The sequence below is a fragment of the Mauremys reevesii genome, linkage group 2 (assembly GCF_016161935.1).
Source record: "Mauremys reevesii isolate NIE-2019 linkage group 2, ASM1616193v1, whole genome shotgun sequence".
In the NCBI taxonomy this organism is placed as follows: domain Eukaryota; kingdom Metazoa; phylum Chordata; order Testudines; family Geoemydidae; genus Mauremys; species Mauremys reevesii.
The window spans coordinates 60,558,851-60,581,059 of record NC_052624.1 but is presented as its reverse complement, the minus strand read 5'-3'; the positions used below and the strand labels follow the sequence as shown (position 1 = coordinate 60,581,059).

Sequence of the window (22,209 nt, the reverse complement as noted above, 5' to 3'; positions counted from 1 at the left end):
CGTGTATAGTCTCTAATCCTTTAAGGTTAATATAATGGGGGAAATCTTTTAATCTATGGTGTTGTCCTTAACACCCGGGTGTGACTTGAAGTTTCAGAATACAAGTTCACTATAAAATAACAAACTAATTTGACTAAATTACTGTTAGTATGTCTAACCTGTTACTGTCTTCTAAGGCACTTCATCATTCAACCTTTCTACTTAATTCTTGCTTATTGTGATCTTCTGAGCACAGGCTACTCTACCATCCATCACTTAAGATTAGTCCTTTGAGTATTATGAAGGGTAAAGCTGTAATTATCTTACTCTTGTAATATAAGGCTATGTCTATACTACCGTGGTAAATTGACCTACGCTACGCAACTCCAGCTATCTGAATAACGTAGCTGGAGTCGATGTACCTTAGGTTGAGTTACCGCGGTGGGGTCGATGGGAGAAAATCTCCCGTTGATTTACCTTACTCTTCTTGTTGGGGGTAGAGTACAGGGGTCAACTCGAGAGCGATCTGCTGTCAATTTGGTGGGTCTTCACTAGACCTGGTGGATTGATCTCAGAGCGTCGATCCCATCTGTAGTGTAGACCTGCCCTAAGTGTCAGAATTGTCCTCAAAATCGAGGAGTCCTTGTGGCACTTTAGAGACTAATAAATTCATTAGGAAAACAGTTTAGTAGAAGAACACTTCAATCTCCCTGGTTATTCAATATCAGACTAAAAAGTGGCAGTTCTTCAACAAAAAAACCTTTAAAACCAGACTCCAATGAGAAACTGCAGAACTGGAATTAATTTGCAAATGACATCAAATAAGGCCTGGGAGTGGATGGGTCACTACAGAAACCAAATCAATTTGTTGGTCTCTAAGGTGCCACAAGTACTCCTCATTTGTTTTTACAAAAACTAATTTCCCCTTGCTAAATACTCACACCTTCTTGTCAACTGTTTCAAATGGGCCACCTTGTTTACATTGGCCTCATTAACACTACAAAAGTGATTTCCACTCCTCCTTGTCAACTGTTGAGAATTGCCTACTTCCAACTTAAATTGAATGGGCTTGTTAGCACTAACCCCCCCACACACACTTGGTAGGGCAACTCCCATCTTTTCATATGCTGTGTATTTATACCTCCCTACTGTATGTCCTCACTCCATGGATCTGATGAAGTGGTTTTAGCCCACGAAAGCTTATGCCCAAATAAATGTTAGTCTCTAAAGTGCCACAAGGACTCCTCGTTGTTTTTGCTGATAGACTAACACAGCTACCACTCTGAGAATTGTGCTCAGACTTTGAGTAGGATATCAATGAGCCTTATGTTGATAGCTCTTATTTTCTTCAAAGCTGTGTTGGCTGCATGTTGTTAAAGAATCTGTAACTGCTGTTTTTTCTAGTATTGTCTTCTAAGAAACCTAAGTATACTGGATATGTTTGCTAGAATTATAGCAGTAAATGATGTCTGAACTTGAAGTTAGTGAATGTAATGTAGTGAAAATTAAGACCGTTTCCACAGGTTAGCTGAACAGTATACATCTGGATTAAAGTCTGAGCTGGAACATAAAAGCACTTTTCATATCTGCTTTGCAGAAAGTAACTTTCTAAAGATTGCTTCTTGATCATACCAACCATAAGACCTTATTTAATCTACCTTACTTAGTCCATGTATGTTATTGCCATTACTGTGAATAGATATGCAGAACATTTGGCCCATGGAAGTTTAAAAATACAAAATAATTGCTCTTTTAGAAAAATGAATGTAGGAATTTTTTGCCAATCAGATATTCCTTGAATTTCTCCATTATTTGCAAACCCCACAATGAAATTAAAGATATGAAGCGTATCTGTACTGTACCTTGCACTTCACTATAAAACAAAGTGTGTTGGTTTTTTTAGGTCTTTATCCACTCTTATCAGCAAAAACCTTACTAGCTTTACAGCCAATAGTGTTTAAATTTAAAATGTTGTAAACTAAAACTGTTTAAAATACATGTTTAAGTAAATGTTTGGTCACAGCAAGTACAAGCTCTTAGTATATATTAAAATAAGAAGAGTACCTTTGTGGAAATGTATAACATACAAAATTACATGTCTTGCATGGATGTCTTCTGTAAAAACAATGGTCTGGATGAGTGCATGAAACATATTTCTAATGCAGTATTGTAGTTAAAACACTATTACACATTCCTTGTGACTAGGGTGCCCAGATGTCCCAATTTTATAGGGACAGTCCTGATTTGTGGGTCTTTTTCTTATTTACCCCCTACCCCGTCCCGATTTTTTTCACACTTGCTCTCTGGTTATGTAATCAAGCTTTGAGTAGTTTTGGAAATACCCTACTGGAGAGTTGGAACTAACTCTGCTGCTACCTTTTTAAAAAAAAAAAAGTTGGAAATAAGTTTTTTTTCCTCCCCTCACCACAGGATTCAAGACCACATCCTGATAAGATGCATGACTAATTTAATTTTTACAAGTGGCTAGTTAATAAATTTCTAAGGGCCCTTTTGTGCTGTGTAATGGCCAGCCCTTAAATTGGTAAAGTATGAACTTGCATACATTATTTCTAGGTTCTACTTACATTAATATAGTATTTTCCATTTAGGAGATGGATATGCAGAGCAAGAAAAGGTCATTGCTTAGAAGAACAAGGACATGTTTCTTTTGGGCATGAAATTAACTGTTCAAGGCTTTTTTGAGTTAAAAGCTGCGTTCAGCTAGTGAGCAGATGTCAAAGTCCAGACTCTAGTTCAATTTAAATCCCTGTTCTGAGAGTTGGAGTATTAAAGAAGATTCCCAAACAGGATCACACTTAACCAACTGTACTTGGTTGCAGTCTTTCCAGAAAGATACAGAGAGATGTAAATGTTCTTCCTCCTATGTCGTAAGATTCCAAGGCCAGAAGGAACAACTGTGATCATCTAGTCTGACTTCCTGTATACCATAGTCAATGGAACTTCCCTCAAATGATTCCTCATATCTAAGGCTACGTTTTAGTCAAGAGTATTTTTAATAAAAGTCATGGACAGCTCACTAGCAGAAAACAAAAATTCACGGCCTGTGACCTGTCCATGACTTGTACTATATACACCTGACTAAATCTTGGGGTGGCCTGGGGGGATGCTGGAGTGGGAGCCACGGGAACTTGGGGGGAAGGGGTTAGGAGGGGGGACTGGGAGACTCCCTACCTGGCTCCTTGTGGCTCCCTGGAAGCGGCGACTTGTCCCTTCCTCAGCTCCGCGCCCTGCACCAAGCACTAGCTCCGCAGCTCCTTTTGGCCGGGAACCACGGACAGTGGGACCTGCGGGGGCAGTACCTGTGGGCAGAGGCAGCACACGGAGCTGAGGGAGGGACATGTTGCAGCTTTCAGGGAACCCCCCCCGCCCAAGGTAAGGGCTGCCCAGAGCCCTCACCCCTCCTATGCCCCAACCCCTAGCTCTGAACCCACCCACCCACACAAAGTTTTGCTGCTGCTGGGGCAGGGGGTAAGAGGGGAGTGTGGTGGCCTGAGACTGCCCCAGCAGCAGTCAGTGGGGCTAGGCCAGAGGCTGCCCAAGCCACACTGGCCCCTGCAGAAGTCACGGAGGTCCCAGAAAGTCATGGAATCTGTGACCTTCATAACAAACTTGCAGCCGTACTTATATCTTTTAGAAAAACTCTAATCTTGAATTAAAAGTTGCCAGTGATGGAGAATCAACCATAACTTTTGGTACATTGTTCCAGTGGTTAAATGTCCTCACTTTTAAACAATTACACTTTATTTCCAGTCTGAATTTATCTAGCTTCAACTTCCAGTCATTGGATCATGTTATACTTTTCTCTGATAGATTGAAGAATCCATTATCAAACATTTCCTCCCCTGTAGGTACTTAACCTTTTCTTTGTTAAACCTAATAGATTGAGCTCCTTGACTCTGTCACTATAAGGCAGTGATTTTCAAACTGGGGTACATGTACCCGTAGGGCTACGTGAGCTCTTGTCAGGGGGTACAGGAGAAAAATCCCGCAATGGTGAACAACTCACTTTATTTAGTAAGACTTGGCAATCTAATCATAGATATTTGAATCTGCATACTCTCTGATTGGAGTATGCAGTAGGACTACATTATTTGGAAAGGGGTACACAGCCTAAAAAGCTTGAAAACCTCTGCTGTAAAGCATATTTTCAAATCCTTTAATTATTCTCATGGTTCTCTGAACCTTATTCTATTTATCAACAGCCTCTTTGAATTGGAGACACCAGTACTGGATAGTGTTCAGCCGCAGTTACACCAGTGCCAAATGCAGAGATTTAAGATTCCCTTGTTATACATCCAAGGATTGTATTAGCCTTGCTGGCCCCAGTGTTGTACTGGGAGTTCATGTCCAGGTGATTATCCACTATGACACCAAAATCTTGATCACCATTTATTAAAACACATATTGTTTATTTGTGCCCATCTTACCAAGAAATCAGATCCCTCTGTATCAGTGACCTGTTTTCTTCGTTATTTACCAATCTGAATTTTTGTGTCATCTGCAAACTTTATAATTTATTTTTATGTTTTCTTCCAGTTCACGGATAAAAATATTAAAAGAGCGTAGGGCCAAGAACTAATCCCTGAGGACCTCAAGAGAAACACCATCTCAAAGATGATTTCCCATTTATAATGACATTTTGAGACTTATCAGTTAATTAACTTTTAATTCATTTAATGTGTGCTGTGTTAATTTTATATCATTCTAGTTTTTTAATCAAAATGTCATTCAGTACCAAGTCAAATGTCTTACAAGAAGGCTAAGTATATTATGTCAATGCTATTACCTTTATTGACCAAACTTGTAACCTCATAAAAATCAAGTTAGTTTGAAAGGCTCTATTTTCCATAAACCCATATTGATTGGCATTAATTATATTACCCTCCTTTAATTTTTGATTAATTAAGTCCCATATTAGCCGCTCTGATATTTTGCCCAGGATTGATGTCAGACTGACAGGCCTATAATTACTGAACTCATCCCATTTACACTTAAAATATTGGTACAACATTAGCTTTCCTCCAGTCTTCTGGAACTTCTCCACTGTTCCAAGACTTATTGAAAATCAATATTAACAATGTTCTTCATTAACATTAACAATCCGTGCTTCTCAGCCAGCTGTTTTAAAACTCTTGGATACAAGTTATCTGGACCTGCTGATTTATAATGTCTAATTTTAGTAGCTGCTCTTTAACATCCTGAGATACTAGTGGAATGGAAAGAGCATTTTCATATGATACGACTACATCATATTTTCCCCCAGAATAGGGGGAATACAGAACAGAAATATTTATTGAACACATCTTCCTTTTCTTCATTATTATTATTGATAATTCTACCATTTGCATCTTGCAATGGACCGGTACTATTGTTAGGATTCTTTGTTCATAATGTACGTTTAAAAAAATTCCTTATTGTCCTTACCTCTGCTGGTGATAGATTTTTCTTTGTGTCCCTTTGCTTCTCTTACCAATTTTATAGAATTCCTAGCTTCAGTTTTATATTAATTACTATTGACTTCCCCTTTCTTCCATTTATTATATATTACTATTTATAGCTGCCTTCACTTTTCTAAACCAGGTCAATTTTTTAACCGGCACAGCTTTCTTTCTCAATTGTAGGATAGTGGCTTTCTGGGCATCTAGTAAAGTATTCTGAAACAATTCCCAGTCATTCACATTTTTCTGATTTAATTCTTCCATCCAGCTGATTTGGCTCATAATTGTTTTCAGTTTTGTGAAATTGGTCATTTTAAAGTACCAAGTACATACATTACTGCTTTGGACTTTATTCTGTTTGCACATTGTAAATGTGATCAAGTCATGATTACTTGTACTTAATCTACCATTGATTTTTCATTCTGTGATCAGTTCCTCTTTATTTCTCAAGATGAGATCTAAATTAGAATTTCCCTATGTGGGATGCAAAGCTTTTTCAGTTAGGAAATTGTTGTCTATAGTAAGAAATTCTGAGGATGTTTTAGGAGTGGCAGTATGAGACTTCCAGCACTGTTACTCAAATCAAAGTCCCTTATGATCACATAGCTTGTTTTCCTAAACATTATAGATAGGGGATTAGAGCCCCTTAAGCACCTAGTGTGATTTGGTGGTCTGTAACAGACACTAACTAATACCCCATCTTGTGCTTTCTGTTAGGGCACTGATATGTAAGCATTCAAGATCATTTTCTTCTGAGTTGTCAGCAACTCAGAAAGAGGTAATGCCATTTTTGACATTTTGCCCAGTTGATCCCTCATAACTAGGTTATAACCATTGATTTTAATAGTCCAACTATATGAATCATCCCACCAGATTTCAGTAAAACCAGCTGGATCAAATATGTGCTCATAAAGCAATGCCAACTCCTCTTGATTGTTAACTAGGTTCCCTGGCATTGGTGTAGAGGCAATTAAAGAATTTCTTCTTTTCTTGTCCTTTGATTAATTTTGTTCTCTTACTATCTTGATTTTTTGCTAAATGAGTGCTCATATTTTCTCTTTTTACTCTTCCCTTTTATTATTATCCCTCCTGAATATACTAGCCAGCCTTCCCCTGAGGAGGTTGGTTCTCCTTCAGTGAGATGGATGCCATCCAAACAGTACAGCTCCCTCTCCTCATAGAAGATGGACCAATGTTGTACAAAACCCAAACCTTCCACGTTCTGCCACTTACCTAGCCTGCAGTTCACTTTCAGAAACTTCTGTGTTCCTTTGCTTGTGGAACAAGAAGGATCTCTGAGATGAATGCTTGGATATTCTCCTTTAGCATGCTTCTGAGTTCCCTGAAGTTCTCTCTTATCTGTGAGATATCCCATGACACAGCATCATTATTACCACTATGAACTCTCCCCATTGGATCCTTGTCCATTGACTTCAGAAGCCTATCCAGTCAAGACTGACATCTCATGTCTTGGCTCCAGGAAGACAGAATACTGTCCCGTTGTCTGCCTGTCTTTGCAGAATGTGTTTTTGATTCTTCTGAGTACTAAATGCCCACCAAGGATCACCCGTCCCCTGGAGCAGTTGGAGATCTCTTTTTGTGCCTGCTTGATTTTCTTACAGTTTGGGCTGAGCTGCCATCCACAGGAGTGACCCAAACATCTCTCCAGTCTCTCAAGCCAGTTGGATTTTGAGAGAGAGCTTCCACAGTTTCCACACTGAGGACCTGGCATTGATTGGAAATGTCTAGCTCTGTGGAATTCCTCCTGGCTCTCTTCTCTCTGGTGGCCACAGCCTGCGGATCCTTGTCTGTTTCCAGTCATGTAGAATGCTGCCGTTACTTCTTGCCTCTGGTGGTTATACATTGCCAAGCCTCTTCTCTGACTTTCTCTCTCTCTGACTCTTTGGTGGCCATCCTTGAACCTGGGGTACTGGTGTTTCTCAAACCTGGCTGTCTAGGAACTCCTCAGCTTCTCTCATTCTCCATAGCGCTTCCACTTGACCTTCCAATCCAAGAATCTTTTCTTCCAGTGCAGCCACCAAATTGCACTTCATGCACAGGAAGTCCCTTCTGGCTTCAGGCATGAAAGAAAACATGGGACATCTGTTGCAGGCTTATTGCTGGTCACCTTGAAATTGCACAAAAAGCTGAACCTGGAAGGAAAGCATCTCACATTTCCTCTCCAAATTACCTACTTTACACTGGACAATACAAATGGCAAATAAAATATTTGTACATCAAACGGATCCCTTTTTTATATATGGTAAAATATATAGCGCCTTCGTTAAATATTTTTTCAGTGGCACAGATCCCTCTAGCAATCAAATGTGGACTTGGTTGAAGCCAATGGGAATTTTGGCACTGACTTTAATGGGAGCAGGATTGAGCTCTCTATATTGCATTATCTAGAAACAATCAGGTAGAATTAAGTATGATACGGTAAATCATGTTTCCTGACTTTTTTTCCCATCTACCATCTCAAGTCAATAAAAATAAAAATAAAAGTCTATTGATCAACTCATTACAGATGAACACTGTGCATGGAAAAAATCCAGATACTTTCTCCTGTAAAATATTTGGTCTGTTGAAAGGGGCTTTGCTGAAGTTCAAGAAACCTTTTTGAATGCTTGCTATAAATCTAATAATCAGCCTGTAGGTTTTAGATTAAGGCTGTTACTGTGGTATCTGAGCATTTTACACACTGAAAATCTTTTATATTACTTATAAAATAAATAAAAAATAAATTTGTAAGATGCTTTGTGTTAGATACTATCAGAACATGGGAAGAGGCAGTCTCTTACCTTGAAGAGCCAAGAAATTTCCATCTGTTCCTTCTCCTCCTGGCCCCCATAGGTTTTAAGTATAGGGTTGGAAGTGCTCATTAGAATGTTTTATGTAGACTCCAGAAAAGAACTTTATCCATCAGATCTGTTACCCTGGACTGTGTTTGTCCTCCATTAGGGCAAACAAGACTCCTGTTTCCTTTATATGTGCTGCTGTAGATTGTTTGCTGGCAGGGGGATATATTTTTCTAATATCTGTATGTGAATCATTTGAGGCAAGTTGCCATAGGTGTTTTTGTTAATGGTTTTCAACTTTAGTCTAACAATGTGAGATTACAGTAGTGGTTCTCAACCTAATTACCATTGTGGGCCACATATGCAGCTCTCTATGTGTTATGCTGGCCACATCTACAGAATATATATACTATCTGTATGGACCTGAGGATGTCACATGGGCTGCAGGTGTGTGCTGATTGGGCTGCAAGCGGCCCATGGGTCACAGGTTGAGAACCACTGAATTAGAGTTTGCTCCTGTTAGGCTGATTTTTATCATTCTTTTTAATAATCGACTCTTTATATAGCTGGTTTTAGAAACTTTGATCTAGTTACCCAAAAATAATATTTTTCCAGAATGGCTGTTGAATGAAGGCAATATAGAATATCAATAATTCTAGGGGTGAAGATTGGGTATATCAGAATTCCATACTTTTATTTAAATACATACAAGCTAGTCTGTTTTTTAATCTGCTTTTATTTTTCTTTAAATATAAATAGATGTTAAATACTCTCACATTTTCAAAGTATAAATTAGTCTGTCTTTTCATTCTACATACAACATACAACCATCTCAAGTGATTTGTTTTTCCTGAATATTAAATGAAATCAGCTTGTATTGTAAATAGTGATAATAAATACTGGTAGTGGTAGTAAATAAACTAGACTCTGTTTAAATTATCTCTAAATCCTGGAAAAATAAATAGGTAATATTTTTTTAAAAATAAATATTTTAAAAAACAATAAATACATTTGTAAAAGGAAATCTTAATAAAATATAAACTATTCTGATTACTTCTGGTTCTTAAAATAGAACAACACTGTCATCTGCCACATGACAGATTTTATGATTAAGGAATGTGCCTGAATTAAAACATTCAAACACTGAGATTCCTGGAGTTTTTCAGATATCGAACAGCCCTCACAGTTTTCTCCATGAATGAAGTATAGTCCCGGAGGATGAGATGGATGCTGATTTTCTCTATCCATTTTTTATTTGACTTCAGTTTTTCAAAAAGTGTGCTCTGGGTAGCTGGGTCTGGCACGATCACTGCATCAGGATTTTTCACCTATGACAAAGAAAATGAAAATACGTTGGTTACAATACTATAAAATGCTCTTGATGGAAGGGATCTGCCTTTATGCATGTGAAAAATGCAAAAGATGCTTACAAGAAAGCATTATTTATCCCCACTGTAATCTATGGTACTTGAGTTTCATTTGTAGCTGGTACTACTTGTGCTAGGGAATCTTTTTTGGAATCTGACTGTATGGCGTTATCTACACCAAAAAATAAAATGGTGTTTGAACGTAATTGTAGACAGTTGAGTTAGACATGTGATGCTGAATGGTCCAGGACAATCAATATATCCACCAACTGTGTGGTTAGCTGACAAGATTTGTCCTGATCTGTACTGACCACTTCGCCTCATGTCATCTAACTTTGCTGTTCACAGTCATGTTCAAACACAGTCAAATTCTGTAGTAGAGATAGGGTAAAATTTTCAAAAGGGGCATGTCTACACTCGGGATTTTACAGAGGAGCAGCAGCAAGCTGTCTGTGTAGCTGTACTAAGCCAATGGGAGAGAGTTCTCCATCCTGTCAGCTTAACTACTCCAGCCCCAGTGAGTGGCAGTAGCTATGTCAGCTGGAGGAGCAATCCCACTGACAAAGTGCTGTCCTCACCGGCACTTATGTCGGTGTAACTTATGTCACTCGGGGATGGTTTATTCACATGTCAGAGGGACATTAATTATGCCAGCATAAGCTGTAGTGTAGACATAGTGTGAGTCCTGTTTTCAAAAGTACTTAGACACTTAACAGCCTAAGTCCTATTGACTTTCAATGAGACTGAAGCTCTTAAGTGCCTAAGACACTTATGAAAATGAGACTCCCCTTTTGAAAGTTTTACCTGAGTTCTAGGTGGTTAATAAAGTACAAATCCTTGCAGTCTTCTCTCAGGATCCAGGCTACCATCTAAGAAATGCTGAAAGCAGTGTACTGTAAGCTGGAACATCTCTTTTTAAATTTTACTTGAATTATGTAAAAAATGCATGTCCTTTTCATTAAAATAACTTGAAGGGGTGGATTCTGAGCACACACCTCTGTGGGTGCATCGCTGATTCCTTGCTGCAGAGTTGTGTGTGGAGGATCTCTGCAGAACCACAAGGGAATATGGGCATGCTGATATGGCAATGGTTCTATGGATCTACTTTACCACAAACTAACAACAGGTGAGCAATAGGTTATGTCCCAAAGTCCCCCCATACTCAGTAGCAACTAGGGCAGTTTGGCTGTATGGGTGGCCCAGGCCTCACTTCCTAACTGGGAAGGAAGACCCTATTTCTACTCCTCAGGATCTCTCATTGTTCTCACAGGCACAGGTTTTACTTGTGAGCTTTTTATTAGGCATTATGTTTAGTTCCAGCCAGTTCAATCAGTTTCTCACTTTCATGAAGGCTAAAGTCTCACTGAGTTCATCCAGTTATAGAGCAACACGGACAACTGCCACAAATCAGTGTTTGCAATATATACAGGTGAAATCAATGGTCCATTATCTTTTCACAACAGGACTATTCTAGATTATCACTGTGTGGAAAAAGTTCAGCTCCCGTTCATCTAAAAATGATGAAAATAAATATAATACAAAATGTATTTTATATATACAAATGGCTTTTGAAGGCATTGAAAAACACCTTGTAGGAAATAATGGCCTATAGTTTCCATAATTCTTGATCCTGCAACCCTCACTCACGTAAGTAGTTCTTCTTCACCCCATAGTTCCACTGACTACAAAGAATCTATTCACATGAAGAGCTATTAGTGCAAGTAAGAATTGCAGGAATGGAGTGAATTTGAAAGAGTTCCATTTCAAAGAATTGCAAAACATACAAGCACAGCTAGTGTATCCTTTCAAGGTATTGCAAAACATCCAGAACAGCTATTAGAGCTGAATAGCATTTAATTTTCTGAGTTCAAAAATATTCAGGCTTTTGTAAAATGTTAAGGCGTTATCAAATGTGATGCAAAAAGCAAGTGTTTCTCTGTAGGTGGCACTTGTTATTCAGCCCAAGTAATTAACCTATAGGTTGTGTTTATCAGCAATTCTATAACTTAGATGTTTGATTTTAAACTGAAAATTTTTAATCATAACATACGATCATGCATGAAAGCTTGCTTTTATGAGATTTTAAATATTTATATTGTTTATTAAAGGTATTCTCTAGTCTTTCTCTGGGTCATTTTCAGAGTACCGTATTTGTTTTTTACTTCAGTGGGAGTTTTGGGTGTGAAAATACTGCATGATTGAGTCCTAATTCTACAACTACTAGGAAAAAAATACCAGAAAGCAGATTCTCTTTGTCACCAACCCAGCGTCTACTTTTTTGTTTAATTTGCAAAATAATTTGGCACATTTACTTGCTAGAGCTGGTGTGCAAATTAGAGATAACAATAAGCTGTAGAAATAACAAGAAAATATTTGTAAAATCTGTAATTTACCATTGATATCCTTTCTGATAAATATTGAGAGCATGGATTTGTGGAGCCAGTCTGCTTCCATTGTAACCAGTGGGATCACTATGTGTCTCATGTTATTTTTCAGAGCATTATATTTCTGATTCCTTTTCAAATCAAAGTCAAAACAATTATGTATGGGTAAACATAAAAATAACTCACCATCTGCTTCACAGTATTTGCCAGATGCTTTGTACCATAACATATGGATTCCACTTTTTGCTTTTCACTAATAAATGTCTCTCGTACATATTCCAGGTATGTCTGAAATGTAAAAAGTCCACTGGAGATTCCACTCAAGCATTTTTCCTAAAATGAGAGAAGGGTAAGGAAATTACTTATTGCAGAAAAAATTATTTGATGACAATATTGTTTCCATGTATCAGTTAACTAGCTACTGTTTATACAGTGCTTCAGTGAGCTTCCGATAAGGCCCTATGTGTTGGGCTATTAATGTATTATAAAAGTTATTGATTCCTTGCCTCATTGAATCCAGAGAGTAGACATCCATCTTCCTCTGTGATCTTGGGGAGGTTCAGATTGTTTTGGGCAAGCATCTCCATACTGTTGTCACACACAGTAAATTTCTCACACATCTGGGAATGGACACAAAGAGATTTTATTACACCTTTATCACATTACCATTTTCCAGGCAAAAGGCACTGTATACCTATGTCAGTAGAAAGGCCTTGTGCATTACTGAAATCTCCACAAACGTTTTTTTTAATCAGCTTTTTAAAATTATGTGGCAGAATAGTCGAATATAGGGTGACCAGACAGCAAGTGTGAAAATTCGGGACGGGGGTGAGGGGTAATAGGTGCCTATGTAAGAAAAAGCTCCAAAAATCGGGACTGTCCCTATAAAATCAGGACATCTGGTCACCCTAGTCAAATATGTTGTCCTAACTAATTAGAAATCACTATTACATTTTCTCAAGTATCAGGGGGTAGCCGTGTTAGTCTGTATCCACAAAAACAACGAGGAGCCCAGTGGCACTTAAAGACTAAGATTTATCTGGGCATAATTTGGGCATTATTTGTTACATTTTCTATGCTTTTCATAATCTCCCATCAGAAACAATTTGCTCTAGTCTGTCTGATACACAGCATGAATACACTAATGCAGATTGGTATGTTTTCTAAGATGCATGTCTCAAATATTTGCTCCTTTAGAAGGTCAGGAAGCTGCATGTCCTGTAAATAAAAATGCCCTGGGAGGCTGTGGATTGTGCCTGCCTACACTCACTCCACTTTTGACAAATATCTTCAGGGCCCCACAAGTTTTTCAGGGCTAAAAATAATTCACTTCCATGCTATCTTAGGCCTTGCCCATAGGAAACCAGCATAAGCCACCCTGCAGCCCAATCAGACAGAGAGGTGGCCAATTCCAGTGTCAAGCTCAAGACAAATGACAACATGAGCCCAGATAAACCAGCTGGAGGCAAGGGAGGCATAAAACACCAGATAGTCCCGTTTGCTGTTAAAACCTGCCAAGTGCAGCAAAGAACCGACCAACTCAGGTTGGGAACCCAGACCCAGCCGCCTCCGTGTATTACCCACCTCGTCCTTCAGCTTGGCCGCTTTGCTATGCAGCAGCCACGCCAGCGACTCGCAATCGGGCAGCAAGGGACTTCTGGCAAGCGAGTCCGGGGAATCAACAAGTTCCTCCTCTTCCCCGGAGGAATCCGGGAGGGGGACAGCTCTGGTCCCGAGGAGCAATGTCAGGGCTGCCGCTGCCAAGAGAAAACCTGAGAAGAGGAAACAGACAAGGGAGTGGAGTGAAATCCTGCCAGTTAATTGCACACACTCTGTCAAAGAGACCGCGGGAGAGACTAGCTCACCCCGCTGCTGAGCGTCTGTGTTACTTACATCCCCGAAGATAATTCATTTCCTTCTCTTCCCCCCCCTCTTTGCTCTTTCAAAATAGTTGCTGGCCAGAGGGCTGGAGAGCAGAATGAGATGCAGGAATCCCTGATTTGGGGCATATTTATATTCATTGCCACTGGTCACTGGGAAAATCCAGTATTAGAAACATTTTTTTTGTCTTTTGTTGTAATGAAAAGTGTTATTTGGTTTCTAATGAAAGGGAGGTATGGGGTACTATTGTGAAACACTTCAGGAAACTGAGCTCACTATAGTAGCGAATTAAGGATGGAAAAATAGTAATAGGACAGAAACCCCCCTGCAGTATGTTCTGGACTACAGTAAATGACTCAAGCAGAAGGCTTCGACCCGGATACTCCTTTCACACCATCTTGGCATTAAACCAAGGGTGCAGCTATCCCAAGAAACAAATACATTCTTGAGAGAAAACAGACATTTAATAATTGTTATGTCATGTGCAGCAGAAGCAGTCATCAGGAGAGCCCTGATGAGGGAGAGGAAACATAATTTAATTCCCTAAATAATTGGTAGACCATTCAGAAAAAATTACAACTCATAAAAATATACAAATCAAAAAAAGACTGTAATTCTCAAAAGGGTGAATTGGATGGTAGATGATGGACAGCAGTGAGTATCAGTTACTGTTAATTATTTTCACAAAATCCAGTAGTGTGGTAGGCACATCAAAGTACAGTTAGGCCTTGTATAAATGAGAAAATTGTGCTAGTTTAACTAAACGGCTTGATAAATTGATTTAAGTTGGTTCAGCCTAATGTGTGGATATTCTTATTTGGGTTAAAGAGTGCCTTATAATAAACTGATTTTAGCTAAATCAGTTTCTAAATAGATTTGTTGAAATGTATACAGTTTTTTCATGTGGACGTGGTTTCATAAAAACACGTTTCCTTCACTAAAGACCTGCATTCTAATTCTAGTCATGATATGACAGGATAGAGAACAGGGGACAAGAGTATGTGGTAAGGAAGGAGCAAGGTGACAGCAGTAAGATTACATGGTTAATGAGTTTGGATGTCTGCACAGCTTGTGCAGATTATCAATTTATTATTAGTAAAATATAGGGCTGTCGATTAATCACAGTTAATTCATGCGATTAACTCAAAATAATTAATTGAGATTAAAAAAATTAATCTCAATTAATCACACTTTTAATCACACTGTTAAACAATAGAATACCAATTTAAATTTATTAAATATATTTGGATGTTTTTCTACATTTTTAAATATATTGATTTCAATTACAACATAGAATACAAAGTGTACAGTGCTCACTTTATATTATTTTTGATAAACAAACAAGATAATATTTTTCAATTTATCTCATACAAATACTGTAGTGCAATCTTTTTATTATGAAAGTGTAACTTACAAATGTAGACTTTTGTTACATAACTGCACTCAAAAACAAAACAATGTAAATCTTTAGAACCTACAAATCCACTGAGTCCTACTTCTTGTTCAGCCAATCGCTCAGAAAAACAAGTTTGGTTACATTTACAGGAGATAATGCTGCCCGTTTATTATTTACAATGTCACCTGAAAGTGAGAACAGGCATTTGCATGGCACTTTTGTAGCCGGTATTGCAATGTATTTATGTGCCAGATATGCTAAACATTTGTATGCCCCTTCATGCTTTGGCCACCATTGCAGAGGACATACTTCCATGCTGATGATGCTCGTTAAAAAAAAAATGTGTTAATTAAATATGTAACTGAACTCCTTGTGGGAGAATTGCATGTCTCCTGCTGTTTTACCTGCATTCTGCCTTATATTTCATGTTATAGCAGTCTCGGATAATGACCCTGCACACAGGGCCGGCTCCAGGGGTTTTGCCGCCCCAAGCAGCCAAAACAACAACAACAACAAAAAAGCCGCGATCGTGATCTGCTGCAATTCAGCGGGAGGTCCTTCGCTCTGACTGGGAGTGAGGGACCCACTGCCGAATTTCCGCCAAATAGCTGGACGTGCCGCCTCTCTCCAGAGTGGCTGCCCCAAGCACCTGCTTGCTAAGCTGGTGCCTGGAGCTGGTCCTGCCTGCACATGTTTTTCGTTTTAAGAACACTTTCAATGCATATTTGACAAAACACAAAGAAGGTACCACTGTGAGATTTCCAGGGGTGAAAGTAACTGAGGACACTTACCGGTGGGGGGTGGGGAGGTGGCTCTGGCCCCTGGAAAGAGTGGGGCCTCGGGCAGATGGGGCGGGTCTGGGGGGTCAGCATCCCCCAGCCAGCCCTTGGCCCACGCTGCCCAGGGTTCCCGTGTTGATTTAAAGCTCCAGACCCTTTTAAATCGCTGGCCCCAGGGCAGCTGCTCCCTTCTCCCCCTTCACCGCGACAGAACTTTAATGTGGGCTGGGTATGGGCTGGTGTGGGTTCTTACCGGTCCATACTGGCTCACTTTCACCCCTGGAGATTTCTAAAGATAGCTATAGCACTCGACCCAAGGTTTAAGAATCTGAAGTGCCTTCCAAAATCTGAGAGGGATGAGGTGTGGAGCATGCTTTCAGAAGAGTTAAAAGAGCAACACTCCAATGCAGAAACTTCAGAACCCGAACCACTAAAAAAGAAAATCAACCTTCTGCTGGTGGCATCTGACTCAGATGATGAAAGTGAACATGCATCAGTGTGCACTGCTTTGGATCATTAATGAGCAGAACCTGTCATCAGTATGGAAGCTTGTCCTCTTGAATGGTGGTTGAAGACATATGAATCTTTAGCACATCTGGCACGTAAATATCTTGTAACGTTGGCTACAACAATGCCATACAAACGTCTGTTCTCACTTTCAGGTGACATTGTAAAGAAGAGGGCAGCATTATCTCCTGTAACTGTAAACAAACTTGTTTGTCTTAGCAATTGAACAAGAAGGAGGACTGAATGGACTGAATGGATTTGTAGGTTCTAAAGTTTTACATTGTTTTATTTTTGAGTGCAGTTATTTTTTGTACATAATTCTACATTTGTAAGTTCAACTTTCATTATAAAGATATTGCACTGCAGTACTCATATAAGGTGAATTGAAAAATACTATTTCTTTTGTTTCGTACAGTGCAAATATTTGTAATAAAAATAATATAAAGTGAGCACTGTACACTTTGTATTCTGTGTTGTAATTGAAATCAATATATTTGAAAATGTAGAAAATATCTAAAAATATTTAAATGAATAGTATTCTATTATTGTTTAACAGTGCGATTCATCATGAGATTAATCATGATTGATTTTTTTAATTGCTTGACAGCCCTAATAAAATATTAATTTACTTTCTATATGTATCATGGGAGAAGTGAGTGTTAAGGAGGGACAATGCTTCCCTTTTCTTCCAAACACATTCAGCTTTTCATACAAAAAGTGCTACAATATTTAACATGTCATACTGGCAATTTATAGGAAAGTGCATTGTAGTAATTGTACGTAATTTGCTGCACTGTGGAAATGTGGTCAACAACCCCCTTGTGACAAAGTGCAGAGACCACCAAACCCATTTTTACTTGACCATAAATCTGATCGGAGCCATTTGAACGCTGTAGATGAGAAGCCAGAGCAATGACTTTTTGTAGCACAAAGCCCTCCGATACCCCCTTTATGCATATCAGAGCATTAATTTCATATGATCAATGCATATATTTAAATGTAACACTGACATTAGATAATCTAATCTAATGTATCAAAACATTAGAACCAGATCAGACCAATGGCCATCTAGTATGGTATTCTCCCTCTGAGACTGGCCAAGTCAGATGAAGGCATAAAACACACACAGCCACAGGTGTGGACAGTTATGCCTAAGAGGAAAGTTTCTTACTAATCACAGACAGTAAGTGGTTGACCTGAAGCCTGGAAGTTGAGATTCCCTTATATATATTTTGTGTCCTACCTAGTGAAATTGCAGGTATTCTTATTATTCATATAAAAATCTTATTTTTTTTAGAATTATTTTAAGCATTTTTCTTCATTACTATCTTACAGCAAGGAGTTTCACAGATTAATTTTGTATAACATGATCATTGTTTGCAGTGTTGTTGTAACCATGTCGGTCCCAGGTTATTGAAGAGAGACAAGATGGGTGAGGTAGTATCTGTTATTGTACCAACTTCTCTTGGTGAGAGAGACAAGTTTTAGGTCTGGGAAACTTAGGGTTTGTCTTCACATACCATGCTACAGAAGTACAGCTGTGCCACTGCAGTGCTTTAGTGAAGACGCTACTATGCTGATGGGAGAACTTCTCATGTCAGCATAGATAATACACCTCCCCAGGAGGCGGGAAAGCTTCTCCCATCAACGTAGCGCTGTTTACGTGAGGGATTAAGTTGCTATAACTACGTCGCTCAGGGGTGTGGATTTTTCATTCTCCTGAGTGACATAGTTATACCGATGTAGGTCCGTAGTGTAGACATGGCCTCAGAGTGTCATGGCTAAATACAGGGTGGAAAATATTGTTTAGTGTAAATAGTTAACACATATTTCAAGGGACCAGTCCAGGTGAAATGGAGGCCATCTGTTATCTGTACAGTAGAACGTAACACCTATAGCACCTACATGTTTATATGATAAAAACTCCATAAGGGTGGGATTTTCAAAAGTACTCATTGTTGGTCTTACTCAACTCTGGTGCAATCAATGGGAGTTCTACCATTAATTTAAATGCCTGCAGAGGTAGGCCAATACTAAAAGCTTTTAAAAACCATACCCTAATTCCCCCTGCCCTTTTTAATTATTGATGTTCACAAAGGTAACTCTGAATACAAATGTTTTTTTCATAAGGATGAGGGGAAGTGTGGGTTACTCCCAAGGTTGCTACCTTCAGAGAAAATGGTAATACCACTGGAAAATTCTAAAGAATGCTGAGGTGTAGGAATCAGAGCATGTCAGCTGTCAGATGCATGCGTAGAAGAAGCTCAAACAAGGGTGGGAAAGGAAAACAATGCTAATGTCAGCAAAAGAAGGGGGTCTGCTAAATGAGTAAAATAAATGGATAAATAACTGGCATTTCTGTATAGAAAAGAAATGTTCGAATAAAGATTTGAATAACTTCTGCTAGAGCTGCTATATATTCCACTCTGCTTTATTTACATTCTTGTTTTTAAAAATCTCCAGTATTCTACAGTAATGATCCAAACCACTACAGTTTGAGATGTGCTTATTGTAGTATTTGAGACTATTACTATATGATACAATAGTACTTTTAATAAAAGTAGGAATGCTACTAAGCATGTAGTTTTGTGCTTCTATAGAGAAATCTGTTCAGAGGGTGGAAGAGAACTTCCATCATTTGTAGCCCATTAAAATTGGGATCAGAATAAAGAATGAGCAAATGGCATCTACATGACTGACCGTCTCTTGAGAAGGAATTTAAGCCAATTTCATGGACATAGTTTTGGTTTATATTCTCCGATGGTTTCCCCAGCATTTATACAGGACTCCTGTGAATATTGAATTAGGGGATCCTTGCACCCTCAGCAAGATAAACTTGTTTCTATTGAGGAGCCTTTGTGCTTACAGTCCCTGAAGTTGCAGGTCCTGTTGGTGCCCAGAGCGGATTCTCTTCCTCAGTCTTCTGAGGATCCATGGAAGCTAAATATGATAACCTCAGCCAGAATCTGCCTCCATTAAAAAAAACCAAACCAAAACCAAAAAAACCCCGAGCTTCAAGAACTGAGAACACTCCCACGTATTTCCAAATAAATCTCCATTGGCTCTGTTGGGTGCTGTTGAATGAGGCCGCATTAAACCAAGGTGCCTTGTGATGCAGCTGAAGTAAATAGGTCCTTTACTGTCCTGTATTACCACAGTTCATAGCTAGAGGGATTTCTTCATTTGAAAATGTACACCAAAGGATTCCTTTTCATTAAGAGAAGTCATTTTGCTGCATTGCAATTTACTTGTTGGTTATTTGCCAGCTCTCAGGGGAACTGCAGAGACATTTGGGATTTTTGCATGAAAAGCGCTGGGGAGAGAACATTTTTCTGCCCTGGTGACACATTCTCATCATTTTAAAACCACAGGCCTGGTGAAAAGCAGTCAGAAATTTACTCTCTGAGCACCTCAACCAGCTCCATGTGCAAAGAGTTCAGATTCCCTTGCCTGTCTTTGTCTGGATGGTGGTGTTATGAGAGAAGGCTTTAGTTTAGGAGAGAAGTCCTTGGTCATCTTAAAGTTTGTGCGTTGGTTTTCCAGATTTGCCTGCTTACTCAAGAGGAGAATTTGTCACTCGCTCTTCTGGACAAGCTCTATGTTCCCCATGAACCAATCCTGTTTTGAAGGCTGCTGTAGATGAAAAAAGGTCATAGAGGCAACTACTCTCAAGGAATGTTGGAATACTCAGCAATTTAAACAGACGGAGCTTTGTAATGGATGTGTCTCTCAAATCAAAGTAATCACAAAATCAGAGTGTGTGTAAGGGATGGCAGATACCTTTTCGTAGACTCTCAGGCTATGAAGTGCTTTCTAGTGCCAGGCTGATCAAGTGGTAATCGGTGTATTACAGTCATTTTCACTGTTGAACCACTTGTCACGGAGGCTAGGTCCATAGTGGGAGCAAGTGTTGGCAGCAGAGTTATATCTACACTAGGGCTTTGCCCAGCACAGGTCAAGGCTCACACCTCTTTGCACACCCTGTCCGATCTAGCTATGCCAGTGCCACAGGGTCGGTGCTGGCTCTGCTTCTTTTCCACCTGCACCCTGTGTTTAGGCTGGTATAATAAAGAGACTTCCACACCTTTTCCTGGATCACCCAAGGGTCTTTTACAGTGTTCGTGCAGTTCCCCGGTCTCCCAACAACTAGCACCCCACAGACCCTCTCCAGGGTCTCCAGCCTTTGAGGCTTCCTCCTTTGGTAAGGAGACAGCGATACTACCCTCCTGTCTCCTCCTGGTCTAGCCTTCTCTCTGAGGTTCGTTCAGGGTTTTTATAGCCCTCCCATGCCTCAGCCCAGCTGTCAGCATTCAGCTCAGCATGTTCCTCTGAGCCAGCTGGGCTCCTTGCTGAATACCTGTGTCTCCACCCTGGCCTCCTGGCCAGACAGCAGACCGCAGCCAGCATTTTGGCAGGGTTTAAAAGGGGGTTTTACCCCTGCCCTGCCACAGCCAGCAACAATTTTTAAGGTAGACTTGGCCTGATGGTTACAATTACCCATCATGCATCTATGAAGAATGCTAGAGAGACCTGAGAAAACTAAGCAATCAGGCAACATGATGGCAGAAGAAATTCAATGGGCAGATCCTTAGCTGATGCAAATAGGCATAGCTCCATTCATTAGGTAACTGGTTCAAATTCAGTCCAGGTCAGTGCTGACAGAAGCTGATAACATCCGATGGCTATTAAGTGATTTACAGTATGAAAATGAGTTAATGGTTGCTGTCTAATTCTTAGTGCTAGGTATCCACATAGTCAAAGTATATAATAATTGGTGCCCTTGACAGAGGCTAACATTGGGATGGGCAATAGAGAGAATTTAATCTCCCCACCTTTGCAGGTGGTCATTCCAGGATAATATTTGTGCACATTGGCTGAGCAGCATAGCAATCTCCAGGGCTGTCAATCTTTTTCAAGATTATGAAATTCACACACTTCTTAAATGCCTGCCTCTAAGATGCAGTATTATTATTACTCTTTTATATTTGCTATCTGGGTACCTGCTTTATACTCTAGTATTCAGTATTGATATTTTTGGCTTATTCATAATGACTATAAGATCAGGCACTGAGTCATAAGGCTTGTTTGTCAAAAGGCCCCATTTTTTGAGAATTGCGTATGAACAGTGATTTGTCTAGTTTCTATAGGAAGTAAGTCCATCGTTTCCAAAGAAACAACTCCGTTTAAAATACTCTGACTTCAAGTTTCACTTGTCTTTGAGAAACTTTTCAGTTTCTTCTTGGGATTGCTTTGTAAACGTAAAGTGTTCTGAAAATTTGTGACAAAGAGAAGTTGGGAGGGCAAATGTTGATATGAAAGCAAAATAAGGACAATGCAAACAACATAAATGCGGGTGATACAGAAGTTCTCAGAACAATAAGCATTTTTTATTGAGAAGACAATTAGTTTTTTTTATTATGTATAGTTTATATAACACTTTACATGTAAGTGGCACTTTACAAAAGGCCAAGCTCTCTTCCCCCAAAGAGCTTACTCGAATCAAAAAGAACATAAAGAGCTTAAAAATATGTGCATTCACAGACACTTCTAAGCACTGTGATTTCACTCTTGAGCATTTTCACTGGGTCTACTGCATTCAAAGTAGCAGCTTCCCTTTGCTGCCCACACACTGATTCGTTTCTATATAAAATTCATTTTT

At 39.3% G+C, this 22,209-nt stretch overlaps 1 protein-coding gene across 1 annotated transcript; it reads right to left on the bottom strand.

The window, feature by feature from the left end:
• Positions 1-9,274: 9,274 nt before the first annotated feature.
• On the bottom strand, positions 9,275-13,959 carry IL6 (interleukin 6). Its single transcript, XM_039525791.1, has 5 exons — positions 13,881-13,959; positions 13,572-13,759; positions 12,494-12,607; positions 12,174-12,320; positions 9,275-9,564 (listed from the first exon to the last, which is right to left on the bottom strand). The coding sequence occupies exons 1-5, from the start codon at positions 13,897-13,899 to the stop codon at positions 9,373-9,375; spliced, it is 660 nt and encodes a 219-aa protein (XP_039381725.1). The 5' UTR covers positions 13,900-13,959; the 3' UTR covers positions 9,275-9,372.
• Positions 13,960-22,209: the final 8,250 nt, after the last annotated feature.

Bases quoted from the DNA above. Each gene is read 5' to 3' on its own strand.
- IL6 (XM_039525791.1), bottom strand. The intron at 12,321-12,493 runs GCAAGGAATCAA...CTCTCATTTTAG, and splicing joins TACTCTCTGGATTCAATGAG to GAAAAATGCTTGAGTGGAAT. The intron at 9,565-12,173 runs GTGAGTTATTTT...TCTTTGTCATAG, and splicing joins CAAATACTGTGAAGCAGATG to GTGAAAAATCCTGATGCAGT.